At 43.1% G+C, this 23,682-nt stretch overlaps 2 protein-coding genes across 2 annotated transcripts; one reads left to right on the forward strand and one right to left on the reverse strand.

The window, feature by feature from the left end:
• Window positions 1-1,500: 1,500 nt before the first annotated feature.
• On the forward strand, window positions 1,501-12,179 carry ROPN1L (rhophilin associated tail protein 1 like). The gene is made up of 7 exons (XM_080338615.1): window positions 1,501-2,192; window positions 2,880-3,057; window positions 5,759-5,916; window positions 8,216-8,339; window positions 8,486-8,647; window positions 10,547-10,722; window positions 12,048-12,179. The coding sequence occupies exons 3-7, from the start codon at window positions 5,786-5,788 to the stop codon at window positions 12,109-12,111; spliced, it is 657 nt and encodes a 218-aa protein (XP_080194741.1). The 5' UTR covers window positions 1,501-2,192; window positions 2,880-3,057; window positions 5,759-5,785; the 3' UTR covers window positions 12,112-12,179.
• Window positions 10,778-22,829, reverse strand: SNRNP48 (small nuclear ribonucleoprotein U11/U12 subunit 48). The gene is made up of 9 exons (XM_080338614.1): window positions 22,555-22,829; window positions 22,356-22,469; window positions 22,093-22,153; window positions 21,331-21,405; window positions 18,479-18,667; window positions 17,418-17,539; window positions 16,858-16,973; window positions 15,680-15,844; window positions 10,778-14,088 (listed from the first exon to the last, which is right to left on the reverse strand). The coding sequence occupies exons 1-9, from the start codon at window positions 22,588-22,590 to the stop codon at window positions 14,049-14,051; spliced, it is 918 nt and encodes a 305-aa protein (XP_080194740.1). The 5' UTR covers window positions 22,591-22,829; the 3' UTR covers window positions 10,778-14,048.
• Window positions 22,830-23,682: the final 853 nt, after the last annotated feature.

The raw sequence follows: 23,682 nt of genomic DNA on the forward strand, positions 1-23,682 counted from the left end.
CTGTCAATAATTTCTTCAGTAAGATGCCAGCTCCAACACCAATTACAGTATTCACATCACTTTTCAGCTGAGTGCATTAATTCTTTCCTTATATTCCCCTAAGTTCAAGCATATGTCTTCATAAAAATCTGCACAGCAGCCCCACTATTCTTTAGACAACTCTGTATAAAGCCCTTTAAATTACAAAGCACAGTGGTTTGGTAATTCACTGCCCAGAATGCTGATCAGTGTCACTTTATTTCTTTGTCCTCCACTGTCTGTCTGTCTGTCTATACCTGGATTGAAAATTCTTTATGACAGGGTCAGTGTTCTTGTTCTGCTTGCCTTGTGAGTGGACACTCTGCAGCCTGGGCATTGAATGATTGGGGTTCTTAGCAGAAATGATTATACAGTTAATAAAAGCATTAAACAGGGAGCTAAATCTTGGTGGTAAAATGAAGTTCAGGATGGAAAAAAAAAAAAGCTGTCTTCTGAAACAGACAAGAAAACAACTTTTACAAAGCATAATGGTAAGTTAGAGCTCTCTGATATTTTAGTCCTTAATTAACTGGAACTAAAGAATTGCATACTTACAAGCAATTATATTAAATTTATTATTCCAGAAAAGCTATGCTTCTGGTTTTAATTTCTTCATTTAGACATTACCATAAATTAAGAAATTAAGCTGAAATCAAAGTTACTCAATAATGGAAATATTTGGAAGATGGTACTTCCAGAGGTCAAATACTATTCTGAAATAAACTGAATGTTCTGAATTCAAATAATACAGAGGAATGAAGCAATGAGATTATTTCACAACTGCACATCAGTTTTGCTGCTTATTTGCTTCCTTGCTGTTATCTCCTACTTGGCTTTCAAGGAGTGTTTCTGTTCCTGGAAAATGACACTAGTTTTACCAGGAGATAACAGACTTCCTTGTTGCTTACAAAAACAGAGAACACTGCAAAGCTTATTTATTTATATTGAATAAAGTTTATGTATTAGAACCTATACAGTGAAGATCTGCATTGGTATGACTTGTTGAGCAGGTGCAAATTGTGTAAATGGCGTGGTTGAGTTCAGTAAGAAATGTGCTGAATCTAAAAATACAGCTGTATTATCATGAAGCAGACATGGGATATTTAGGCTGGTTGTGACCAGGAGTCATGGAAGCAGCAGCAGGATTTCTAAGCTGAAATCAGGCAGTGCTGCTATAAAGCAACAATTACATCCATGGATATGCTTTTAAATGTTCTTTATATAAAAGAGGAATCAGTAAAATGCATGGAGGGAAGTGCTTAGCATCTAGGAAGAATCTGAGTTACTTCTTTCACTGAAGCTACACTTGTGTATTTACTACCTGTGTTTATTTCATAGAGTTTGATCAGCTTTTTCTTAATGTAAAATGTTTAAACCTTGCTACCTTTATGACTTTGGGCCAAGCTTCTCAATATGACCCATCAATGTCCCTCTCACTGTGCCGTTCTATGATCTCTTCCTGGTTGAAGGGGATTTGTTAACCTAGCAGCCACATTACTTAGTTGTGTAATCCTGAGTTTCCTTAAACAACCTTGGATTAACTTGCCTCTAATTAGCAACTGATGACACACCACTAACCCTGAAAACTTGAACCTGAAGCCTCCTTCCCTTGCCTACCTGTTAATCTTAATTTTACTCACCAACTCTCGGAATTTATTCTACTCTATTATTTGGTATGCTCTTTTACTCTTCTTCCTTTTATATCCATGATTTACAGTAATCTTTAAGCAGCTGTTTTAGTGTAATTGCGTGTGAAAAGCATGCTGCTTTTAGCTAAAAATATTAGTTCTCTGAAGTATCAATTACTTCTCAAAAAGGACTCAATATGCAAATATGCCAAACTTAACCGTGAGTAATTATGCACATATTAATACTTTGTATATTGTTAACACAGGATTAATGAGTAGAAAATGTGCAGTACATCTTGTTCTGCTTATAAATCAGGAGTCTGTGTACTAATGATGATGGTAACTCATGTAACTACTGGTATTTGGATCTTCTCCATCTCCCTATCCCCACCCCACAGTTGACTGGCCAGAGATCATCTTGGATTTAACATCAAAGAAGAGAGGAGAGCAGTTCCCACATTGCTTTCTCTGCTGAGATCAACAAGCATGTCCCCCTGCAGTTGTTTTATGACTTGATGCAGTATACCTTGTTAATTTTTGTTACATGTAAGCATTTATACTAAGATCAATTTAGTCATACCTTTACAGATTAAGCATGTTCTGGAGCAGCATGTGATTAATTGGTCTCTTATTTTCCAATTATTTTTCATTCTTGTATGAAAGTTTTAGCCTTTTGCTCTTTCCAAGAGTTTGCAACTCATAACTGTTCGAAGAATACACAGTTCTTCATTAAATACTCATAGAAAATCTTTCCCCTTAGATGCTGCTGTGTCCCTTAATGTGGTCTGGCAGCTTTATGCATGATTTTGCTGCACTAGACCGAGTAAGTGGAAGAATTGTGGGTATGACATTTACTGTTCGAGCATCTTTAGGGTAGTTCCAAGCACATCCAAGGACTGCAGATCACAGAAAATATGAAACTTTTGCTGTTTATCCATTATCCCTAGACAACTTTGAAAAACTGGCTTGTGAAATTAATTTAATTCCATTCTGTAAACCCTTGTGGGATGTTTGCTACGGGTATTCTTTTTTGCTATAGTGTTCTTCGTTGTTTCAAAGCATCTACCCATTTAAAGGATATGTCATGATACATCAGAAGTTTGCTGTTGTCACGTAGTTGTAGGAATCTGCAAAGTATTTTGAGGCGAAATGCTTGGCCTGCAGCTTCTGCAGGGTACTCATGTTTTATGAAACATTAAACCGTTGTTAAAATGTGTTCTTTTTGTTTTCCAGAGACCACTATTTTATCTTTGTCCTGCATGGCCTTACGTGTTCAGCAGCGGGGACATAATGTGGATTACGAAGGGCCGGCTTCAAATAAGATTGTGACCCGTTTCATGCATACAGCACCTAAGTTTCTTTGGAGCAATGGCTTGTGAAGGCTTTTTGAAGCGAATAATCCTATTATCAGGTTCACTTGAGTGCTTGGGCTACTTACATCCCGTGTTATAACAGAAGGAACATGAGGGGCATTGCATTATAATCAAGACAGGAGATGGACTAGCATCTTTACCAAGGACACCATGCAGGTTACCTTGGGTGCTGGTTTTATCTGCAGTGGCAAGAGCAGAGGTCTCATAGTCCTCCTCCAAGACTCAGGGATAGAGCAGGCGCTTTGGCTCTTCTGTGTTCTGGAGTGGTGGGAGAGCCCACACTGCCATGTCAGCGCACACAGTGCCAGGGTGGAGCAGCAGATGCTGAGAAGCAGCTGGCACTGGCTGTGCTGTGCTCGGTGCTATCCTGCTGTGCCAGGCCCTGGAGCTGACTCCAGTGGAGGTGCTCTTGCCTGCAATGGAAGCAGCAGCTACTGCAAATAATAAGGAACATGTTGCCCTATGACCATTTTGCAGCTCAGGCAGTGTTCGCTCACACCTCATCCAGGCCTGGAAGGGAGGTAGGAGAGAACCGAAGTAATGAAGGATGTGCTGCACCCATGCTGCCAAACAAGTCCTGTGTCATGGAGGGGGATGTGCAGGGGTCTGCAGAGACCAACCTCCCGCTCCGGGCTCTGCAGGTGACTCACTGTTAAGGTGTTTCATGTCGTTTCACAAGTTATTGGAACAGGCTGCCCAGGGAAGCGGTGGAGTCACCATCCCTGGAGGTGTTTAAAAGGCGTTTAGACGAGGTTCTTAGGGACATGGTTTAGTGCTAGAATTGTGTTTGGACTCGATGATGTTGAGGGCCTCTTCCGACCGAAACAGTCCTGTGATTCTAAGTTTGCAGAAAACGCGCGTTGCTCTTGCCTTGTAAACAACGCAAGCGATAATCCCCTTCCCTGGCCCGGCCTGGCCCCCGCCTTCCCCCGCCAAGCACCGGGCCGGCCCGCTCGCCGTGAGCGAGCGCCGGCCTCCCGCCCCCTCCCTCCCGCCCCACTGTGCCGCCGCGTTGCCGGGGCAGCGGGGCCGCGGAGCCGGGCAGGTGAGACCGGCTGCCCGGGCCGGGCTTCCTGCGAGCCCTGGGGTAGCGGGGGCGGGGAGGCCGCTCAGGGACGGCTCGGCCGAGCGCTGCCGTTGCGGGGGCTCCCGGGGGTGCTGTGGGACGGCGGTTGGGCTCCCCCGGCGCCGGGCCTGGCGGCGGCCTCTGAGCGGTGGCAGCCGGCGGCTCGTACGCTCGGTGCTGCCGGGGCGGCCTGGGAGGAGGCCTCGGGCGGGCACCCGGGCCGAAGCGGGGAACAGGGGAGGTCGCAGCCAGCTGTGCTCCTTTTCGGCTCCTGGCTGGTGAGTCGCTGTCACCAAGAGCGTGGAGAGTCTGGTTTGCGTGCACGCACTTGTTGGGTTTAGCGTTGTACGCAGAGCACCTGGGGCTGGGTTTGGATGCGTGAGTGGAAAAATAGAAAATAAGAGCAAATAGAAGGTGAGGGAAATAATTCGACTTTGGCATTTAGCAGGACAGTAACCCATGTTAGCACATGAGTGGTAGGTATTGCCATGACCGAGGGCGAAAAGTTGCAAAGGTTCACAGACTGCATTTTAGAATCACAGTTGTGTTTTTCATTGTTCATTCAGTGTGTATATATTTGTATATGAGTTTCACCTGCAGCACAAACAGCAACACAGGAGGTTCCCTTTGAACACCAGGAAACACTTTTTCACTGTGAGGGTGACCAAGCACCAGCTCAGGTTGCCCAGGGAGGCTGTGGAGTCTCCATCCTCAGGGAAATTCAAAAGCCATCTGTGCATGGTTATGGGCAGCCAGCTCTAGCCGACCCTGCTGGAGGAGGGGGTTGGACCAGATGAGCTCCAGATGTCCCTTCTGACCTCAGCTCTTCTGCAACTCTGTGATTAATGGCTTACTAGAGAAAGCAGATCTTACCTTTGTTATTTTCCCTCTATTTTTTCTTTTCTGATAAGCTTTTCTTATTTCTTTGACACACATGTATTCCTTCCTCAGGGTTTTTCTGTTTTGTCTTATTCAGAAATCCTCAACTTTTTGCCTTTAGCTGCAGTCCCTTGGCTAGAGAGCTGCATTTTTGAATCATTACTGGAAATGCGTGACCAATGCAGTAATTAAGGGCACACTCTGAAGTCTATCCCTTTGCAAATTTGCTGTGTTGAAGTAATGAAGATGCTATACCCTGCCAGCATGTCTCCTCAAATGAAGTTCAGGGCAGCCTTGAGTCACAGCAGTCTCATTCCTCCATCACTGGCTTTTAGTCTTCTTGATAATTTCTGTACCCTAGCTTCTGTACAAAAATGACAAGATTCTTCTTGGCATGCACTAGTGAGTTGCCACCATAGCTGGCTTTCATGCTGGCATGTGTGGTGTGACTTGTCTGGAGTATTTCTTCTACAAATATGAATTCTGGTAGGTTAGAGGAGAAAAATCAGTTACAAGTTATCTAAAGATATCTGTTCAAGTAGTAGTTCTCCTTACCTGGAGCTGTGATTGGAGTCCAAGCTTTTTTACTTGGTGGCCATCAAGTTTAAGGTTTTTAGAAACATGTGGTGCTTGTCTGTTGACTTTTCTGAGTTTGTCAGTTCTCCAGTAGCCCTGACCATCAAGTAGAATGGAAGGTGCTTTGGTAGAAGCCCTGTTCCCCTGCCATGTGCACACACAGGTGTTCATTCACATTCTGCATCTGTGAACTGCTGTTTTATTACTATTTCTTCCAGGTCCTTGTAGCTGAACGTAAACAGACGATGCCTTCTCTGGAAACCATATTTTGTGCTCAGCAGATCAAAATCCCTCCTGAGCTACCTGATATTCTGAAGCAATTTACTAAAGCTGCTATTAGGACTCAACCTTATGATGTTTTGCAGTGGGCAGCTGCGTAAGTAGGATGTGGATGTTCACATAATGATGTAGCACTGTGTGTATGGACCTGCAAAACCTCGGTGCTCCTGTTTATTGTACAGTGGAACTGGCTTGAGTATGAAACCAACTTGTGTATTGCTTGCATATGCACTTCTGTGCACTAATGCAGCATGCGAGCCTATAAAAATAGCGAAGAACTTGATTTAGTTTCTGTTTCATTGAGGATTAGGACTGGCATATTTCTGGAATAGTATGATTTCCATACAGAAGAACACTTGTTGATTGATTACTCTGTCCTTTATTATCAAAGAGGTCCTTTAAGACCGTAAAAGATCAAAGGTCTTATTTTCCTCTTGTGTGAGACTCGATTAAATTCTTGGAATTTAAAGGAAACCTAGAAATAGCGTTCAAATTCTTAAGTTTGCCTAGGTTTCTTTTTGTTCGTTTGTTTCCAGGAAGAAAATTAAGGACTCTCCTTAAATGTTACTGAAATAGGAAAAGATCCTGAGAAGTTGTAACTTCTAGATGATAGTCCATGTAATAAATCTCTCATCGTAAATTTGGTTTAAGATATTTAAGTGTTTCTTCTTAACTTTTTTTTGTTTTCTTTTTGTTACCTCAGTCACTCACTATCACTTTTTCCTGTCCTAGAGTTTGTGTGGACTAGCTCTACAAGGGTATCTGTGAGATGTTCTCAACTGGTGGGGGATTAGAAATAGTCCATGCTGTGTATGTGAGGGAGGGGAGGCTGTTAACAAAGCCAGGCTGGAGTCTGGCTTGTTCATGGAAAAAAACCAAAAACAAACCTGAAGCTGAATCACTACAGCTGCACTGTTGGACAAAGGCAGTTGGAACATCTTAAAACGCTGTGGCGGTTCTTAGGAACACAATGGAGATGTGGTGTGGCACACCTCTGGGTGATGGCTGTGCAAGGAGCTTGTCCCAGACGAGCAGCGGGAAGCAGCAGCCGCCAGGTCACTGCAGGATGCTGGTATGTGGGGCTGGTGAAAGCAGGGGCAGTGCGGCCAGACCCCAGCCTCTGTTTAAGATTAAAATTAAAGATGGCACCAGCTCAGTTGGAGGAGCCCCCGCAGATGGGCAGGTGGCTGCTGCTGATGGCGCAGCCCTTTCTGGAACATGCAGCTTTTCCTCTTTTCCTTGCCTGGTTCAGATTGCTGGCCAGTTATGGCAGAGGTGGTATTAGAAGGGGGGCGGTTAGTAGGTAGAGAGAGGTTCTCCTGCCCCTCTACTCTGCCCTGGTGAGACCGCATCTGGAATATTGTATCCAGTTCTGGGCCTCTCAGCTCAAGGACAGGGAACTGCTGGAGAGAGTCCAGTGCAGGGCAACAAAGATGATTAAGGGAGTGGAGCATCTCCCTTATGAAGAAAGGCTAAGGGAACTGAGGCTCTTTAGCTTGGAGAAGAGGAGACTGAGGGGTGACCTCATTCATGTTTATAAACATGTAAAGGGTGAGTGTCAGGAGGATGGAGCCAGGCTCTTCTCAGTGACAACCAGTGATAGGACAAGGGCCAATGGGTACAAACTGGAACACAAGAGGTTCCACTTAAATATGAGAAGAAACTTCTTCTCAGTGAGGGTGACAGAGCACTGGAACAGGCTGCCCAGGGGGATTGTGGAGTCTCCTTTTCTGGAGACATTCAAAACCCACCTGGACACCTTCCTGTGTAACCTCATCTAGGCGTTCCTGCTCTGGCAGGGGGATTGAACTAGATGATCTTTCGAGGTCCCTTCCAATCTCTGACATTCTGTGATTCTGTGTTCCTCCTAAGGTGGTGGCAGCCTTATAATTAAAAGGATCTGCATCTAATTTCCTTTTCTGCTCTAATCTTAAATTTTATTTTGTAGTGGACAGAAATAGCAGAAATGTTGATGAGAGAGTTGCAGTGTAAATAGCCGGTCATGCTTTTCAGGTAGTGTGTGAGGACAGCGTTAAACAAATCAGCCCTAAGGTGCTCGTCAATCAAATGGGAAAAGCCTGTGCTTTGGTTTGCAAGCCCACTCTGATGTTTATAAATCACTCTTTGCCAAAAAAGGGCTAAGTGCACAAAATAAGTTAATTGCCTTAGGAATTAAAAAGGAGTGTGTAAAGTCTAAAGATTGTGGTTTCCCCTAAAATGAAATGTGGTATCTGGGCACAGGGAGATGGGACTTGTGCAGGCGAGCAGGTTGCTGAGTATTGGCACTCCTGCAAAGGAGCGTGTGGATTCATTCACTGAACTCTAAGACTATTTACTTTTGTGCAGCTTGTAGTGGCTACAGGCATTGAAGTGTGTTGCTCTTCCCATTCACCCAGGTATTTTTCAGCGCTGTCAAAAGGTGAGCCCCTTCCTGTGAAGGAGAGGCTTGAAATACCTTTGGCAAAAGAGAAAACAGACGCTGCTCTGACACTTGGACTCCTTAAAGTCTTGCACAAACAGGTACAAACATCCTTTATCAAATGCACAATGCTATCGAGGTATGCTGATGTGTTGGGGATGGTTGGGGAGAGTGGCTGTCAAGTATTTGATGTATTCTGGAGAGAGTTTTCAGTGTTCTTATTGTGGTACCATGATTTTGTTTAAAGCTTTCTCCCAAAGGCGTGGTGAATGTTGCAGAACTGAAGGAAAGATGGAAACACTTGTGCTTGCCAGAGGAGCAGCTGGAAGCTATCTTGCAGCTGGACAACTTTGGCGAGGAGGTGGAGTGGATGAAGTTTCTGGCGCTTGGGTGCAGTGTTCTCGGTGAGGTATGTTTCCAGCAGGAGCCCTCATATCCAAACACAAATAGTGGTATTTGATCATATATGAGGCAGACCATAGAACAATGAATGCAAATGGACTTTGGGGAATGGGGATTGCTTTTGCAGTAGCTGCAAATTGTCTTGCATGTTTACTTCTTCTCCCCACCAGCTTTTGGTCAGGGGAGCTCCAGCAGAAAGAGACGGCTACGTCTGCACTTTACTGGGATGGCAGTAGAAAAAAGCAAGTGTGTCCACAGGGAGCTTGGACCATGAGAGAGAGGATGATAGAGGAATGATGCTTATAGCATCACTGTAAATGTCCATGGAGGAGAACTAGAAAGAGAAATTAAAACATCAATGCTTAATTGATTGTTCAGTCCATTAAATTTTCACAGAAGCAGTTAATGTTTCTAAATCTACATTTAATTCTTTTAATGTCAGTAATAAAATCTCAGCAGAGCATTTCAACAGAATGAGGGATTATAAAATGCACTAAGCAATGTTCTTATGAAGTATAATATTTTTAATGGCTTCTGTAGTAGGGAAGAAGGGGTACAAAAAGAAAATATGTGTTAAGTAATATTTTGAGAATGTTGCAATATCTGGAAACCCTAAATGTCAACTTGACCTGGCGATGCAACTGTGTTTGGTTTTTTTTTTTAGTCATTTCAACTATGTATTTCTTGATTCCAGTCCTCCTCCCAAAATGATTTCATAGTTTGCATTCTTCATTTAAAACGAATAACAGCAATGTTATTAAAAAAAAAAAAAATCAAAACAAAAAAAGGGTCACAGGGACATAATTCTGAATGAACTAGACAGACTAAATTTACCTCCATCTATCCATCTCTTCAGTCTGCCATCATGTAGACAACTGCCTTTCCTTCCCATGAGAGGCCTCCCAGGGGAGGAGCTACATTAAGTAAAACTGTTAATGACACTTTTCTGGCTGGTGTTCTAGATTGTGAACAGATACTGCATTTATTTTAAATATTGTTGTTCTACTGTTAGGAAATACTTATTCTTTACAAAGTCATTGCTTGCTTATTAATGAAGAGCTAAGGATAAATTTTGAAAAAGTTATAGCAAAAAGATTACTATTTGGGTTAAAAAGGCCTGTGTGGATTTTTTTGTTTTAATAGCATCCGACCAATCTAACTCTGTGAAGTTCCATGCTGAATTTTTCCACATTTCCCCATGTACCTCAGCATGGATAGGCCACTGGATTACAGACATTCTACTGAATGAAGGATTTTTTTTAAGTATATTTGGAATTAATACTTTGAGGCATGTTTGTTCTAAAGGGAACTTGGACGCTACTTGGCTTTGACTAAACTGAAACATTCTAGAAATGCTTTTTGCTTCAGTGCTTTTTCTGCTAGCTACTAAAACGGAACTTGCTTACAAATAAGCAAATACTAAATAATAGCATTCCTAAAAAATAATATAATGTAATATTTCATAGTAAAAAAATCATCTGAACTGTATTAATTTTCTATTTTTTAAAGATATCTCTGTCTTTGCTGCTGAGAATTCATTTAGATCTATTGAGATTATATATATACACAGATATACATACATACATATAGCAAGGTATAGTGATATTCGAGCTTTTATGGTAGGAGAATAGAGCAATTTGGCCGCATTGGAGATAGAGACTGGAGATATTAAACAGGATTCTGATATTTTTACTCCAGTTTCTACTAAGACTTCATTATTGTTTCCATCCCGGCACCTGTATTGGAGGGTAAGTTTGAGGTTGAAAGCCAGGTAATGAGATGATAAAGCCTTCACCTCATTTACACGTGCGCTCAGTGGTTTGCAGTGTGGATTTTGTCATGGTACACAAAGGACGTTCATGGCTCTGATAATGTTCCTGTCATTTCTTTACTGAACCCCCTGCAGTCCTTACTGAGTTCAATGAAACATGCCTGTGAAATCTTAACAAAGGACCCAGATGGTGGAGCAGCTCGTGTTCCCTTTGAAACATTCTCATTCCTTTACTCCTATTTGGCCAGTATCGATGGAGAGATACCAGAGGAGGAAACCGAAGCGTTCCTCTGTGGAATTAAAGAACACGCGTAAGTAAAAATCCACACATGAAGTTTTAAAATTGGATCACCTCTGTGTTCTCCATGAACCTTTAATTGCAGATAAATAGTCCATCTTCACTTTGGGTGTAGCCATAATGACAGGAGTAAAGGTTGGCCAAGATTATACTGAAAGTGGTCAGCCTCAGGGTTTGAACTGCTAAATGATAAATTGTTATTTATCCATCTTTCTTTGAAATATTGTAGTAATTACCTGGTGATACAACTTTCCCTTTACAAAGCAATTACAGTCCACGAGAAAAGCCAGGCAGGTCAATATAGCAGTACAGAATTTTGGGGTCTTTTAGGTGCTCTCCAGTGCTCTGGGTGTTGGCAAGATGGTCCTGAATGCTAATGTAGGGTCAGGAGTTCCCCCTTGCCTCACCTAGAATTGTTTTTTTTGTATTCTGGTTACCCTCAATATTCCTAAGTGTCCTCATTACAGGATTGGTAGAAAATACCCTGTCAATTCAAATTGTGCTTCCATTTTCTGATGTGCTCTCAGGATTGCTGGTACTCACAGCTTGTTTGTTCTGAGTACATCGAGACATCTGCACTTTGTGATGATCAACAGGGTGTTTGCAGAGTTTGGCTACCTTTTTTTCTTGAGCACACCAACACTATTCTGTTGCTTTAGACTAATGGTTGATCATATTTTTGTCAACTTTTACAATAGCAAAACCTTAAAGTTCATAGGCTTGTGCTAGAAGCTCTGCTCACTAAGGCTAACTCATGCTAACTGCTACAGGTGAAAATTCTCATCTCTAATAGGCTTCAAGTCTTGTGCCTACAAAATTCAGAGTCAAAACCCCTTAACTTTTTGGCAGATAGAGGAAAAGATCCATCAAGAATTAGCACAGAATGGGCATTAGGAATGTATAGAAATGACAGTGTCTTCAATCCAGCTTTCTGTGATCAACTCCCACTCATTTTACCCATAGTCACACATAGGTCACGCAAAATGCACTTTATTTTTACTGTTTTTTTTAAAAGATCCCTAAGAGCCTTGTCCTCTGAGTGCCAGCGTGGCATGTTTGCACACAGATACTGACTCCTCCTACCATCTTTCTGCCAGTTGGTCCTTCTGTCTTAGATTGCCACCACCTCCGTGCACGTGGGAGCTCAAAAATGTGCAAGCACACAAATGAACTTGTTTTGTCATATGTTACCAGATGGACAGTTTCTAATAAGAAATACTTTTTAATAATAGTGCTCTTGCTTGCTATTAATATAACCCTCAATTATATCTTGCCCAACACACTGTGATTTACCATGTTGAAGTGTTGTTCTAAAACATCTGGCTTATTCCTTTCCAGTGACCAACAAAGTGGCATGGTGCTGCTCAGAAACTTTCTGACCCAGCCCTCAGCACTGTTTTGAACAAACCTACTCTTCAGCACCAGGTGAGGAAAAAATAAAAAGGAATAAATACGTACAAGTGTTCAAGGAAATAATTTGTGTTCAAAGGACTGTTATTTGCACATTGCAATACACGACGATCCTCTTCTCTGACACTTTTTTTTCTTTATTCCACTCTTGAAATGGCCTTTCAGTGGATGGTAGTTGAATACATGGTGGTACTGTTCTCCGGCCTCTCAAATACTGATGCTCCCACCTAGGGCATGATAACTTCACTCATTTGTTTATATTGAGTAAAATGTATTTTGTTATGGATCTTCCTACTTCGCGATTGTAAGAAGTAAAATGTAAAATTCAATTTAGAGAAGAATGGACAGCTGTAACTGGTGCATTTCCCATTATGTTTCTAGACAGCACTGACTTTGACTCTTGTGCAAATCCAGCTTTTCTTTTGACTACCTTGTCTGTGTGAACAAGCTCTATTAAACGAGTAGTTTTCCCACGCCTTATTCAACACAAATAACCCTATGGCTGAGCTGGTGGAAGAAACATCAATTCGAGAAAGGATGGAAGTGTTCCAGATTATTTTCCCTCTAATTAGGACTTAGATATCCTTTTCTATTCTTAGAGAGACTGTTCTGGTTGAGGATCTGTTTTAAAATGGGTCTTGTTTTCTGACAGGAAGAGATACTGCATTTGTCACATAGGTGAGGAATGCCTGGCACAGGGTTCTGTGTGGTTTTGATTTGAAGAGCTGTAGTAGGTCCAGAAGTTATATCAATTGGAACTAGACTAAGTATTTGGTGACAGGTAATCACACTGAACTGCAGAAAACGATTGAGATAAGAGACAGGATACTAGTGGTTACAGTAGAACTGGAGAAATTCCAGTGACAGAGGTCAAAAATGGGACCAGATGGAGTGCCCTCTCCTGGCAACTCAATCAAGCAGAATGAAGTGGTGTAGGGGAAGAGAGATCTGCAAGCTTGTTCTTTCACAGTTGCTTTCTTCATTGAAGTAACAAGCATGGCTGATGATGACAGACTGTGCTGAAGCAGATTGTGTGAGGAATTAGCAAGACTAAATACTGATACAATAAAAATATCACAGAAGTGGAGTCTTCCTGCACACCCTTACTATCTACCTCCACATCTTAAGTCTTACTGTTTTATCAGCCTCTATGACTAGTACTTAGGTGTTAGTCTACAGGATAGGAGCTCCTGCCAGTTATTTCTGGAAGGAAAGGGGTATGCACCTGGTGTTTGAAAATGGCAATCAGCAATATTACAAACGTCCTTGCTACCTCCCCACTAGTTTCTGTGGAGAGCTATATTCTCATTGTCTTTGCCAGATGACATCACTTCTAAATTTCTTTGAGCGTGAGCTTGGAAACAGTAACTTCACCATTACTGGTTTTTTTACCACTAGCTGCCTTTGAGCCTGTTGGAGAACTCTGCCCTGTCACCTCAGGTACATGCTGTAACTAGACAGTAAGCGCTATCTTTTCTGGAACACTGCTCCCAGAGGTGACAATGTCAAGTGGGAGGGTAGGACAGGAACGGTCTCCAGGCCTTTTCATTTGTAACTGATCCTAGACTCCAGGAATTAGCTGTGTTCTATATTCACTAACTATGAGCCAGGAAGGTAAATTAGTAACAGCCTCTCACAGACTGTATTCTTCAGCCTTGTCAGACTAAACTCAAATGGATGAGATCAATGTAAGTTATTAATAGATGCATTCATTTTACAGACTTTCTGACGTGTAATACTTCCATCCTGACAAACTTAACCCTCTCTCATTTTTGTCTCCAGGCACAGCTGTGATGTAACGCATTATGTACAATGCAACAATATTATGTACAGAGCATGGCTGTCCCTGGCACAACAGCAGTAACAATAGTTCCTGGGGCAAGTAATTCTTTTGAACGGCTGACAAACAAAATAATCAAGTTCTTGCTTCTACTTTCTTCGTTTATGGCTGTGATATTTGTCTTCATCTCTGAAACAAAAAAAAAAATATTGTGGGTACTGTTAGGCTCAGACTGACAGAATCTGAAGTAACAACAACAACAACAAAAAAAGACTTAGAAAATGGAAAGCTTTAGTGTAATGTAATCATGTCCCCTTCTATAGGAAATAAACTAAGACAGTTTATTTCCCATGCTGTTTTAATCAAAGTGTTGTCATGTGTTGCCATAGTAGCAATTAGTTTAGGATGAATGGCATAATTGTGTGATGAAGCCAATTTTGAGACAAGCAAGAATTCCCATCCATACAGTTAATCTACAGCATTTCTTCCCTGCACACTATGGATAATGCAGCATTTTTTCTGCACAACAGCCTAAGTCTTTGCTCAAACACAGGTTCCACACACCTATGGTTTTGCAGATGTGCCCTTGTTTATGGTATTAAAGGTGTGGCCTAGATTTGTTTTCTTTTGCCTAAAAATATGCCCAGAACTGCTGAAGAGCAACAGCATTGTTTTGAAGCACCTACCATGGAAAAGCTAGTCAACTGACTGACTGTACATACAGCTGAACATGAGCCAGCAGTGTGCTCTAGTGGCCAAAGCAGCCAAGAGCATCCTGGCTTATTTCAGAAATAGTGTGGCCAGCAGGACTAGGGAAGTGATTGTACCACTGTGCTCAGCACAGGTGAGGCTGCACCTGGAATACTATGTTCAGTTTTGGGCCCCTCACCACAAGAAAGACATTGAGGTGGTGGAGAGAGTTCAGAGAACCGTGACGAAGCTGGTGAGGGGCCTGGAGCACAAGTCTGATGAGGAGCAGCTGAGGGAACTGGGGCTGTTTAGCCTGGAGAAAAGGAGGCTGAGGGGAGACCTTATCGCTGTCTACAACTACCTGAAAGGAGGTTGTGGCATAGAGGGTGTTGGTCTCTTTTCTCAAGTGATGGGACAAGAGAAAATGGCCTAAAGTTGCACCAGGGGAGGTTTAGATTAGATATTAGGAAAATTTTTTTCATGGAAGGAGTTGTGAAGCCCTGGAACATGCTGGCCAGGGAAGTGGTGGGGTCACCATCCCTGGAGGTGTTTATGAGGTGCACAGATGAGATTTTTTGGGACATGGTTTAGTGGTGGACTTGGCTGTGTTAGGTTAACAGTTGGATTTAATAATCTGAAAGGTCTTTTCCAACCTAAATGATGCTGTGATTCTATTATATCAGTGAAGCAAATAATCCTATTTATTAAGTCTCAGTGCAAACTAGAGCAGAAACCAGCATTAGACATGACAAGCACAGTTAACTGGTTAAATGGATGATATGTTCCCCTATGCATATGTTGATCAAGAAGTAAAACAGCCTGTGACAACACTATGCTCATCCTGTAGCATGCTGTTGAAACTGTCACCTTTCACACGTGAGAGCAAATTCTGGTCTGGATCACAGTTTATGATCTCACAGCAAGTTCTCTTTAGTATTAGTAGCCTCATGCCACTGGCTTGTTAAACTGTGACATTAGCGTAGCTTTTTATTGGACTAGATATTCTAATCCTCTGCATTAAATACGCACAGACAATGGCTACAGCTGCCTGATGCAGAAGCAGGAGTCAGCTGTCACTATTTATGCTCACCTCTCTCTTTTTCTCCGAGAATCTCTGTCTTTGCCTCTTTCACGACTCCTTTTTCGTTTATTTGGACTCCTGCTGGTCTCTCTCCTATGTCTGGTGCGTTCAGTATCCTTAGAGCTTCCGCCAGACTGCCGTGAGTCCACTGAAGCAGACCGCCTGTCTTCCCTTCTGAAAAAAAGGTTATTGATTTTATTCAATAAAAATAGTTTCACAGTCACTATTGTTTTCATTATCAGTTTTGTAACAGTATGACCTACTAATGGTGTAAGACAAAGGATATATCCATTATTAAGCTTCTCTATCTCCCTAAGAAATACGATACCTCCCAAAAGAGGCCCGAAGTCCATGCTCTTATATGTGCACATCTCATCACACTATTTAATCCAGTTATATACAAACGCTTCCCCTCAGTCTTATCACCTCTGCTCATGAAACAGGAGACAGTGGAAGGTTTAAAGCCCTAACTTGTCAACCACTTGCCTCAAGCTTCTACCTATAGCTGGAGAACCTAGCGAGCCTGATCTTTGATTCAACCACTTCATTCACCTTCATTCTAATGCTGAAAAAATCCCACCTCAAGTGTTACCTTTGTTTCAAGAACTTTCTCATCTCAAAGATCTCCTGAAGAAGCACAAATAGACTATAATTAGGTCATGATTCCGTTTTTATTTCAGTGACAAATGTTTGGAAGAGTGTGTGGTGTTGCTCGACAGAGGAAGAAATATGTATAAAGCAAACACACTCCCAGTTAGCATAGCAGCATTCATAGTGATAAGAACTGTAAAGGGTCCCCGTATTTAATAAGTTATGAAAACCTTTTCTCTGAGGTATTTTATAATGTATCTACCATAGTATTTCCCATTAGGTCATAGGGAAGGGGAAGAAACTGTGTACTTGTACTTTCAAGCGTCCCCAGCTATATGCATTTGGCCACAGAGGGAGCACTATTCATTCTCCAGCTCCACTAGAAACTACCTGTTCATGTGGATCACTTGCAACTTTGTCCCCATCCTTCACAAAGACAGAGCTTCTCAAGCAAGAGCTTAACAGAATTAATATAAAATAAATTGTACATGTGTCTCAGCCAAGGTTGGTAAATGTCCTATTAGAAAGAGGTAACGGTAACATTACAGGCTGTCAGGCTGCTGACACCCCTGAGGAATTTGCCAGCTGTGACATACCTTCCTGAAGATTTTGACTTCCCTCCATCACTTATCTCTGCATTATCCAACCTATTCTCCTCCTGCCAGTGGTTGCTGAGTTCTTCCATATGCACACCAATCACATCCCGAATCACCTGGAGATTAAGATAGATTAAAAACAAGGAACACAAAAAGCAAGATGTCATGGCAGTTGCCCGAACTAGCAACTAGACAGCAGAAAGTAAACATCTCCGTAAAAAAGCTCCCTCTGCAAACCCTACACATCAGAAGTTTGAATGGGAAGTCTTATTTGGAGAATCAGGTATTTCAGCATAAATTTAAATAGCACCATTTTACAACAGGCAGTCAACTACATCTTGCTGGCATTTTCATATTCAAAATTTAATAGTCAGAAATGCTCCTGTTATTTGTAACTTGCTGCAACAAACCAAAAAAGATTATAGTTTGCAGCTCTGATAAGGCAGGGACAAAGAGAGGAAAAAGAGACATTTTCTTCATCCAAAAGGGCTTATCATTGTTTATGCTGACATACAGTGAGCACTTCAGTGCAAAAAACCTCTTTATTTTCAGATACTCACCTCAGTGTAGGACTTCTTTGTTATATGAACGTTCTTAGCTCTATATGACTGTCGCCGCCTTTTGTAGTCTCGCATTTCCGCCAGAATTTCAAGATGGGACTTTGGAGCTTTCTGACTATCATCTAGCAAAAAAAATGGAAGTAAACAAAATGGTCATTAGCAGGATGTTAGCACCTGCAGGTATGCATCTCTGGTGCTTTAGTGATAAAAGTCTGAAACATAAAATACATTGTGTTCTTTCTGAAGTTTCTCCAGTATTTAGTAACTATAATGAATTTATCACAAGCTTCCTCTCCAACCTTCTTGCTAGCTGTTTACACAAGACTAATAAGCCACCAAGCAAATGTTGTTATGTGACATCAATCTCCTAACAGTGATCCAAATCAATATACGGGCTTGTGATTTGGTCAGATGCCTACAAAATACGGGCCATGGTTTCAAAGCCAGTATTACAATAAGACACAAAGACTGAGAAAGCCAGATTCTGTAAAGCATTTACCTGTGTAGATGACAAACACTGTTTCCTACCTCCTAGGCATAGCAGGGCCCACAGGATAACAGATGCTTATGTTGCACTTAGTATACTTACAAACTGGCATTACTCAACAGGGATGAGAGGCCTCAATCTAATACACCCATTTGTATAATATACTGCTCAAGAGCCTCTATCAAATGACTGCCAACATTTCTTGTTCAGCTTTTACTCTTAAGTGATCTTTAATCTCATAATCTCTTATGGCAAATACCATTCCAAGCTGCACAGTAAGGTGGCAACAGTGAGCAACCCAAAGTCATTTGCAGCAAAGACAAAGATCCATCCACTAAGATACACACAAGTGTGCCAAGAGCAGAGCACTAAGGCTTTCTCAGAAGCAAAACAACATAAAGGACACCAGCCTAGTGTTTTCTGACACCAGATCTTCATGGTGGCTTTTAAGAACAGTATGCTTTCCACAATAAAAGTAGTACAAGCAATTCTGTCTGGCTTTCAACAAAACTCATCTAACTACACAAAGGGAAAGTTCTGAGCTATAAATTCAACAACAGATCGTTCTTCAAACCTTGTGTGATTTTTGCTGCTAAATCCACAAAGAGATCACTGTCATTTTCTGTGATTTGGGATCTAGACCTCTGTTTCTTCGTTTCCTCAACAACATAATCATAAAGAGCAAGGCGATCAGCTTGAGTCAGGTCACAGGTGAAACGCTTGTGATTTTGAGGAACTTCTACAGGCAGTAATGAGTAAGATCCTGGAGGATGAACAGACAGTTATTAGTAAAATAGCATAATTATACAGGAAAACACTGGGGAGCTCAACAAACAAGGCAGTAAACACCCATGCAGTTTTCATGCTTCTCCTAAATATATGTAAGAAACTTCATCCTTCTTAATTTGAAAGGATAACAATTGCTTAAATTAAAAAAAAAAAAGGCCTCAATCCCTCCCCAGCCTCCTGCAGGCTGTATAACCTCTCTTGACTGCTTACACTGTTAGTTACAGGTTTTCATATACTTCAACAGAAACATACTAGATTAGATCAAAAGGACACCCTGTATTGTCCCATCAATTTCAACTCCTGGTTTCTAAGCTACAGCAAGAGAGAGGAGGCTGCAGCTCTAACCTGTGGGTTTGTCTTTCTCCTAAAATTGTCTTTAAAGTACTAGCTGCAAAATACCTGCTGTTGTGCCAACAAGAATGAAAGCTTCTAGGAGACAAGATAACTGAGCGCTGTGTAAATCAGTCTGACTCATGCTGTCAGTTTCTCTACAGAGCTTTTATAATAGACTGCCACAGGCTAAAAGGGCTACAAAAGCGCTTTCAAGATGGTCCAGATCAGATAACTAACTTTGAAGCAACGGAAACAGACACACTGCTTGCACACTCTTCTTTCCTTGAATGATGTGCCTGGTACCCACACTTCCTGTTCTCAGTTAAAACACACATCACATCCTCCCAACAAACAACAAATCCATTCTCAATCCACTGCAACAGCAGCAAAGTGGCTTCCCTAAGGATACAGGATGCAGTATTCTCGGATACCGCTTTCAGAACAGCATTTTGCTTGAGAACAGTCAAGTTCCCAGTAGCCATTGACCTGACTTCCTTAATCCTGCTCCCTGTGAGCCAACCACCTCCCTGCAAGGCACAGGCCCACACACACAGTTCATCTCCAGGCAGACAGAAGAGCCAACACATAAGACAAGGTGTATGAGAGTTCTCACAAGAGCAAAGCCACCGCTTCTCTAGATCACTCTGCTTAACAGAAGCTGGGCAATCTTTCACATCCTGCTTTCACTAAAGACACCAACAAAGAGGAGAAGGAGCCGCAATAACTCTACAACAACAAACCTAAAATATAAGATTTCCTCATTACTATACTTGGAGCCTAAACCAGAACTTTTCTAATCCGAACTAACAGATTTAAACATGAATACTAGAATTTTATTTTTAAAATGCGCTGTTCTTGCAGGGTCATGGAAGCCCATAAAAGTGCCCTAGTAGTTACATGCTTGTGATTGTAAAAGAATTTCACAACTTGTGATTAAGACCAGCTTTCTTGCCTTCTTATATAGCTATTCAAATATTCTAAATCTGGTTAGACTTTTTTAAAAACAAAGAAAGAAAACTATGTCCTTTGATACAGGTAGTCAAAATGAAATTTACCATTAAAAATACTTTCCATTTGCTTCTGTTCCCAAATACTTTTAATTAAACAAACAGTTCCAAGTAAATCTTGCAATAGGCCGAAATGCCGCAGTGAAAACCACCCCACGCTGTTTCAGTGTTATTCTCAGAGAAATGCAAGCTTGCAGTCAAAACTGGATGGCAAACACTGGCATCTAGTGGCTCACTGACACACCTTTGCGAGCCACCGCTTGATCAAGGGTTTATCTGTTTCTTCTCTACTGGGATGTGCTTTGTGTTGAATCAGTGAGTTACCACTTCCCTCCAGAGCAAATGCGCCTGATGTGCTCCAAACATGGTGCCTATCACATGAAAGCTCCTTCCCAAGCAGGTGACTGTTAAGGTTCCTTTTGCTATGCCAGAGAAACAAAAGACAAGATGAAAATCTATGCCTGAGCAAGCATTGCTCCATTTGTCTTCCAGGAAAGTAGAACAAACGCACTTTTCCTTCTGCACATATATGTTTACCAAACTAAAGTAAATGCTGTATCTTTCAGGCATGGCAGTGATTTCCAAACGACACACTGCAGCTCTACAGTCATTTCTATTGGCAGCCCTACTTTACCACTCGATCTTGGTGTGAACTTTCAAAGAGAGGCCCAGCCACAGGCTGGTCAGAAAACTCACTGAAAAATGAAACATAAATGAAATACTGAGCTGAGAGCAAAGGACAACATCATATTTGCAGATCTGTCAGCATATTTCTTCTACAACGTCTCAGGACAGTCTTGAAATAATCCAACATAACAATATTCCTTGTTTTTTGATCTCAGGAGTGGTGGACAAGCACAGACAGCTTACATCTCGCAATTAATCCTTTAACAAAACATTGCATGAAGAACAAGGCTGAAGGCAGCATTAGAAGCGTCTTGGCCACAAAGAGCAGAAGGATAACATCAGAAAACGCAGGGAGAAAGTAGAGGGTAGGTAGTGGAAAGGGAAGTGAAGGACTAGTGCTTTAAGAAACTCCTAAATTTTACAGTGTTGATTTTCCAGTCCTAAAGAGAACTAGAGCTGTGAGCACAACAGATTCAAATTCTTTTATCTAGTTTTCCCAAGCAGAGAAAGTAGTTATACTCCAAATTATACATGGGAGGGAATATTAAAAATAAAAAAAAAATCCTCACAGCAGTTCACAAGTAGAATGAAGGAAGCTGAAAGGGGAGACACAAGAGCAGCTCTCACACAAGAGCTGATAAAGTTTTTTAAGTATCTGCTTACTACTTACCTTCACTGTAGCCTGTACCTTCTTTCGCACTTTGAGCTCTAGCTTGCTTAACAATGTGAAACTGTAAATCTTTATCTGCAGGCAGAGAAGATAAAAACATAACAGAACTTTTACATCAAGTACTTAGTGGGGTTAGTCTTTATTTCCCGGCCTCTATTATGAGACTTACAATGTGTTACAGAACACTGTAGTTTTATTTATGAAGAAGTGAGAGTGTGATGTAAAAATATAATTTTAATCTACTTCATTTTAACTGAGGGGAGGAAAAAAAAAAAAAATGAAGGAAGATTTCCAGGTCACAGGAAGGATATGGAAAAAGAAACGTATGTATATTGCAAATGTCTTCTGTACCATTACTATGTCCCCAAACTTTAAGATAAATTTTTCCACTTTCTAAGCAAATATTTTAATACACTTTCAGCACCTGATGCAAGGCAAACATTGGAAGAACCTGGAAAATAACCTAAGAGAGGGAAATAAAGACCTTCCTTGAATTTTAAGATGAAAACAGCCACACCTCCAGAACAGAATTACACAGTGACAGATGTGTAATGATGGCAAATTAAGGCAAAGCACAACAGTGAGAAAATTAACCTACTGATGGAAACGCTCAGTTTTCCTAAGCAGCCTTGGGGAATCTATGGCTGGCAAGGCAGAGGGCCGTGCTGCTGTGCTCCCGGGGCTCTCCCTTCAGCCCCATCCCCTGACTCCCGACTGGTCTCCCCTCAGCCCCAGCCATCACCCCCCGGCAAAGCCGCTCACCCATGGCCACGGTAGGAACCTTCAGGTTTTCATAGAAAAAGCTGGAGTCGTACATCTCAGCCTGCGGGACCAAGAGGCTCAGTCAAGACACGGGGCCGCCGCCAGCGACACGGGCTCTGGGCTCTCGCCGGGGTCACCCCGGCCTTGGCTCTCAGGCCGCAGCCGCCCGCTCGGCCGGGCAGTCGGCACCCCCAGGCCAGGAGCGCCGTGTCCGCCACCCCGCCGCCAGCCAGGCACCCCCCCGAGCCCGCCCGGGCTCCCACCTCCTCCTCGGCGGAGTAGCCCATCTTGCGGAGCCGGCAGGACGCGGCGTGCCTCTCCAGCGACGCCCGGGGGACGCGGTGATGGACGTCGTAGGGGCATAGAGCCCACTCCACCTGCCGGCGGGACACGGGTCAGCGCGCACCGTCACCCCCGCCACCCCCATCACCCCTCCCGGCAGAGCCCCCACCGCCGCCTTACCGGGTCCCCGAGCCACACGGCGCTGGCGGCGGCCATCGCGGTTCAGGGCTGACGGCAAGACCTCGTGACGGGGGAGGCGGTGCCGGCACCATGTTTACTGAGGGCGCTCCTGCCGCAAAGGATGGTGGGGCTGCGGCTCCGTCTTGCCCAGCGGCAGGTTGCTGAGGGCTGCAGCTCCGCTCCTTCCTAGAGCGGGGAGGGGCCGCAGCGGTCCTGGCGCGGCACCCGGGGAAAAGCCGGGGCGGAGAAGGGCACGGGGTCCAGTGCCAGCCTGCCCGCCACCACCACCTGCCGTCACCTCCGGGCAGCGGCGACGACACACGCCAGGGCCCGCAGCGCGGCGAGCGGGCGCCGCCTACCGGCGGGAGGGAGCAACGGGGGAGGCCGCGGAACCCGGGGCAAGCGCCGAGCCCGAAATTGTGCCCCCAAATTGAGCCCCCAAAAGGCGCCTGCCTCTTAGTGACCAGGCAGGAGGAACACCAGTCTCCTCAGTGCCATCGAGCCCCTGATATCAGTTCTCCTCTTGCGACACGAGGAAGGAACGTGGTGCCAGACGGCAGCACCTCCAGCAGCCTCCTGCCGTGGGCTGCTGCGGTCCCAAAAACAGGGCTCCTTCCCGGGGTGCGAACAAACGAGCCAAATTTAGCACACGGAGGTGACATACTTATTACAGAGTCACGCAAGTCTGGATGCTGGAATAAAGCCAGCGTGCCAGTGACAAAAGTAAAAGGCATCATATACAAAATCTTGTCACTACGTTCACGCCCTAAAGAGCCACTTGGTTACACATTTGTATACTGCATTATGTAATCCTTTTAGTGTATAATGAGCAGCACTCAGCTAAAGGACACTTTATCCAACAGTATCGAGCAATGTGTTAAAGCAAGACTCAACTAATAGTGCGGGCTTTAAAATGTCTAAAGCTGCAAGGCCAGCAGCGTCTGAAGTTCGTGATCAGCTGTTTTGCAAGTCACTCTTTGTTATATGAACAAACCGACCTAAAGCTGAAAGGATGTGCATATCTCTAGGTTAGCAATTGCAGACAGGATTCATTCTTTTCCGTGGTGACAACACTACATGAGGGGATCTGTAAGGAGCCCTCTGTGCAGTGCAGGGCCAGGATGTGTG

The sequence above is a fragment of the Nesoenas mayeri genome (assembly GCF_963082525.1).
Source record: "Nesoenas mayeri genome assembly, chromosome: 2".
Classification (NCBI taxonomy): Eukaryota; Metazoa; Chordata; class Aves; order Columbiformes; family Columbidae; genus Nesoenas; species Nesoenas mayeri.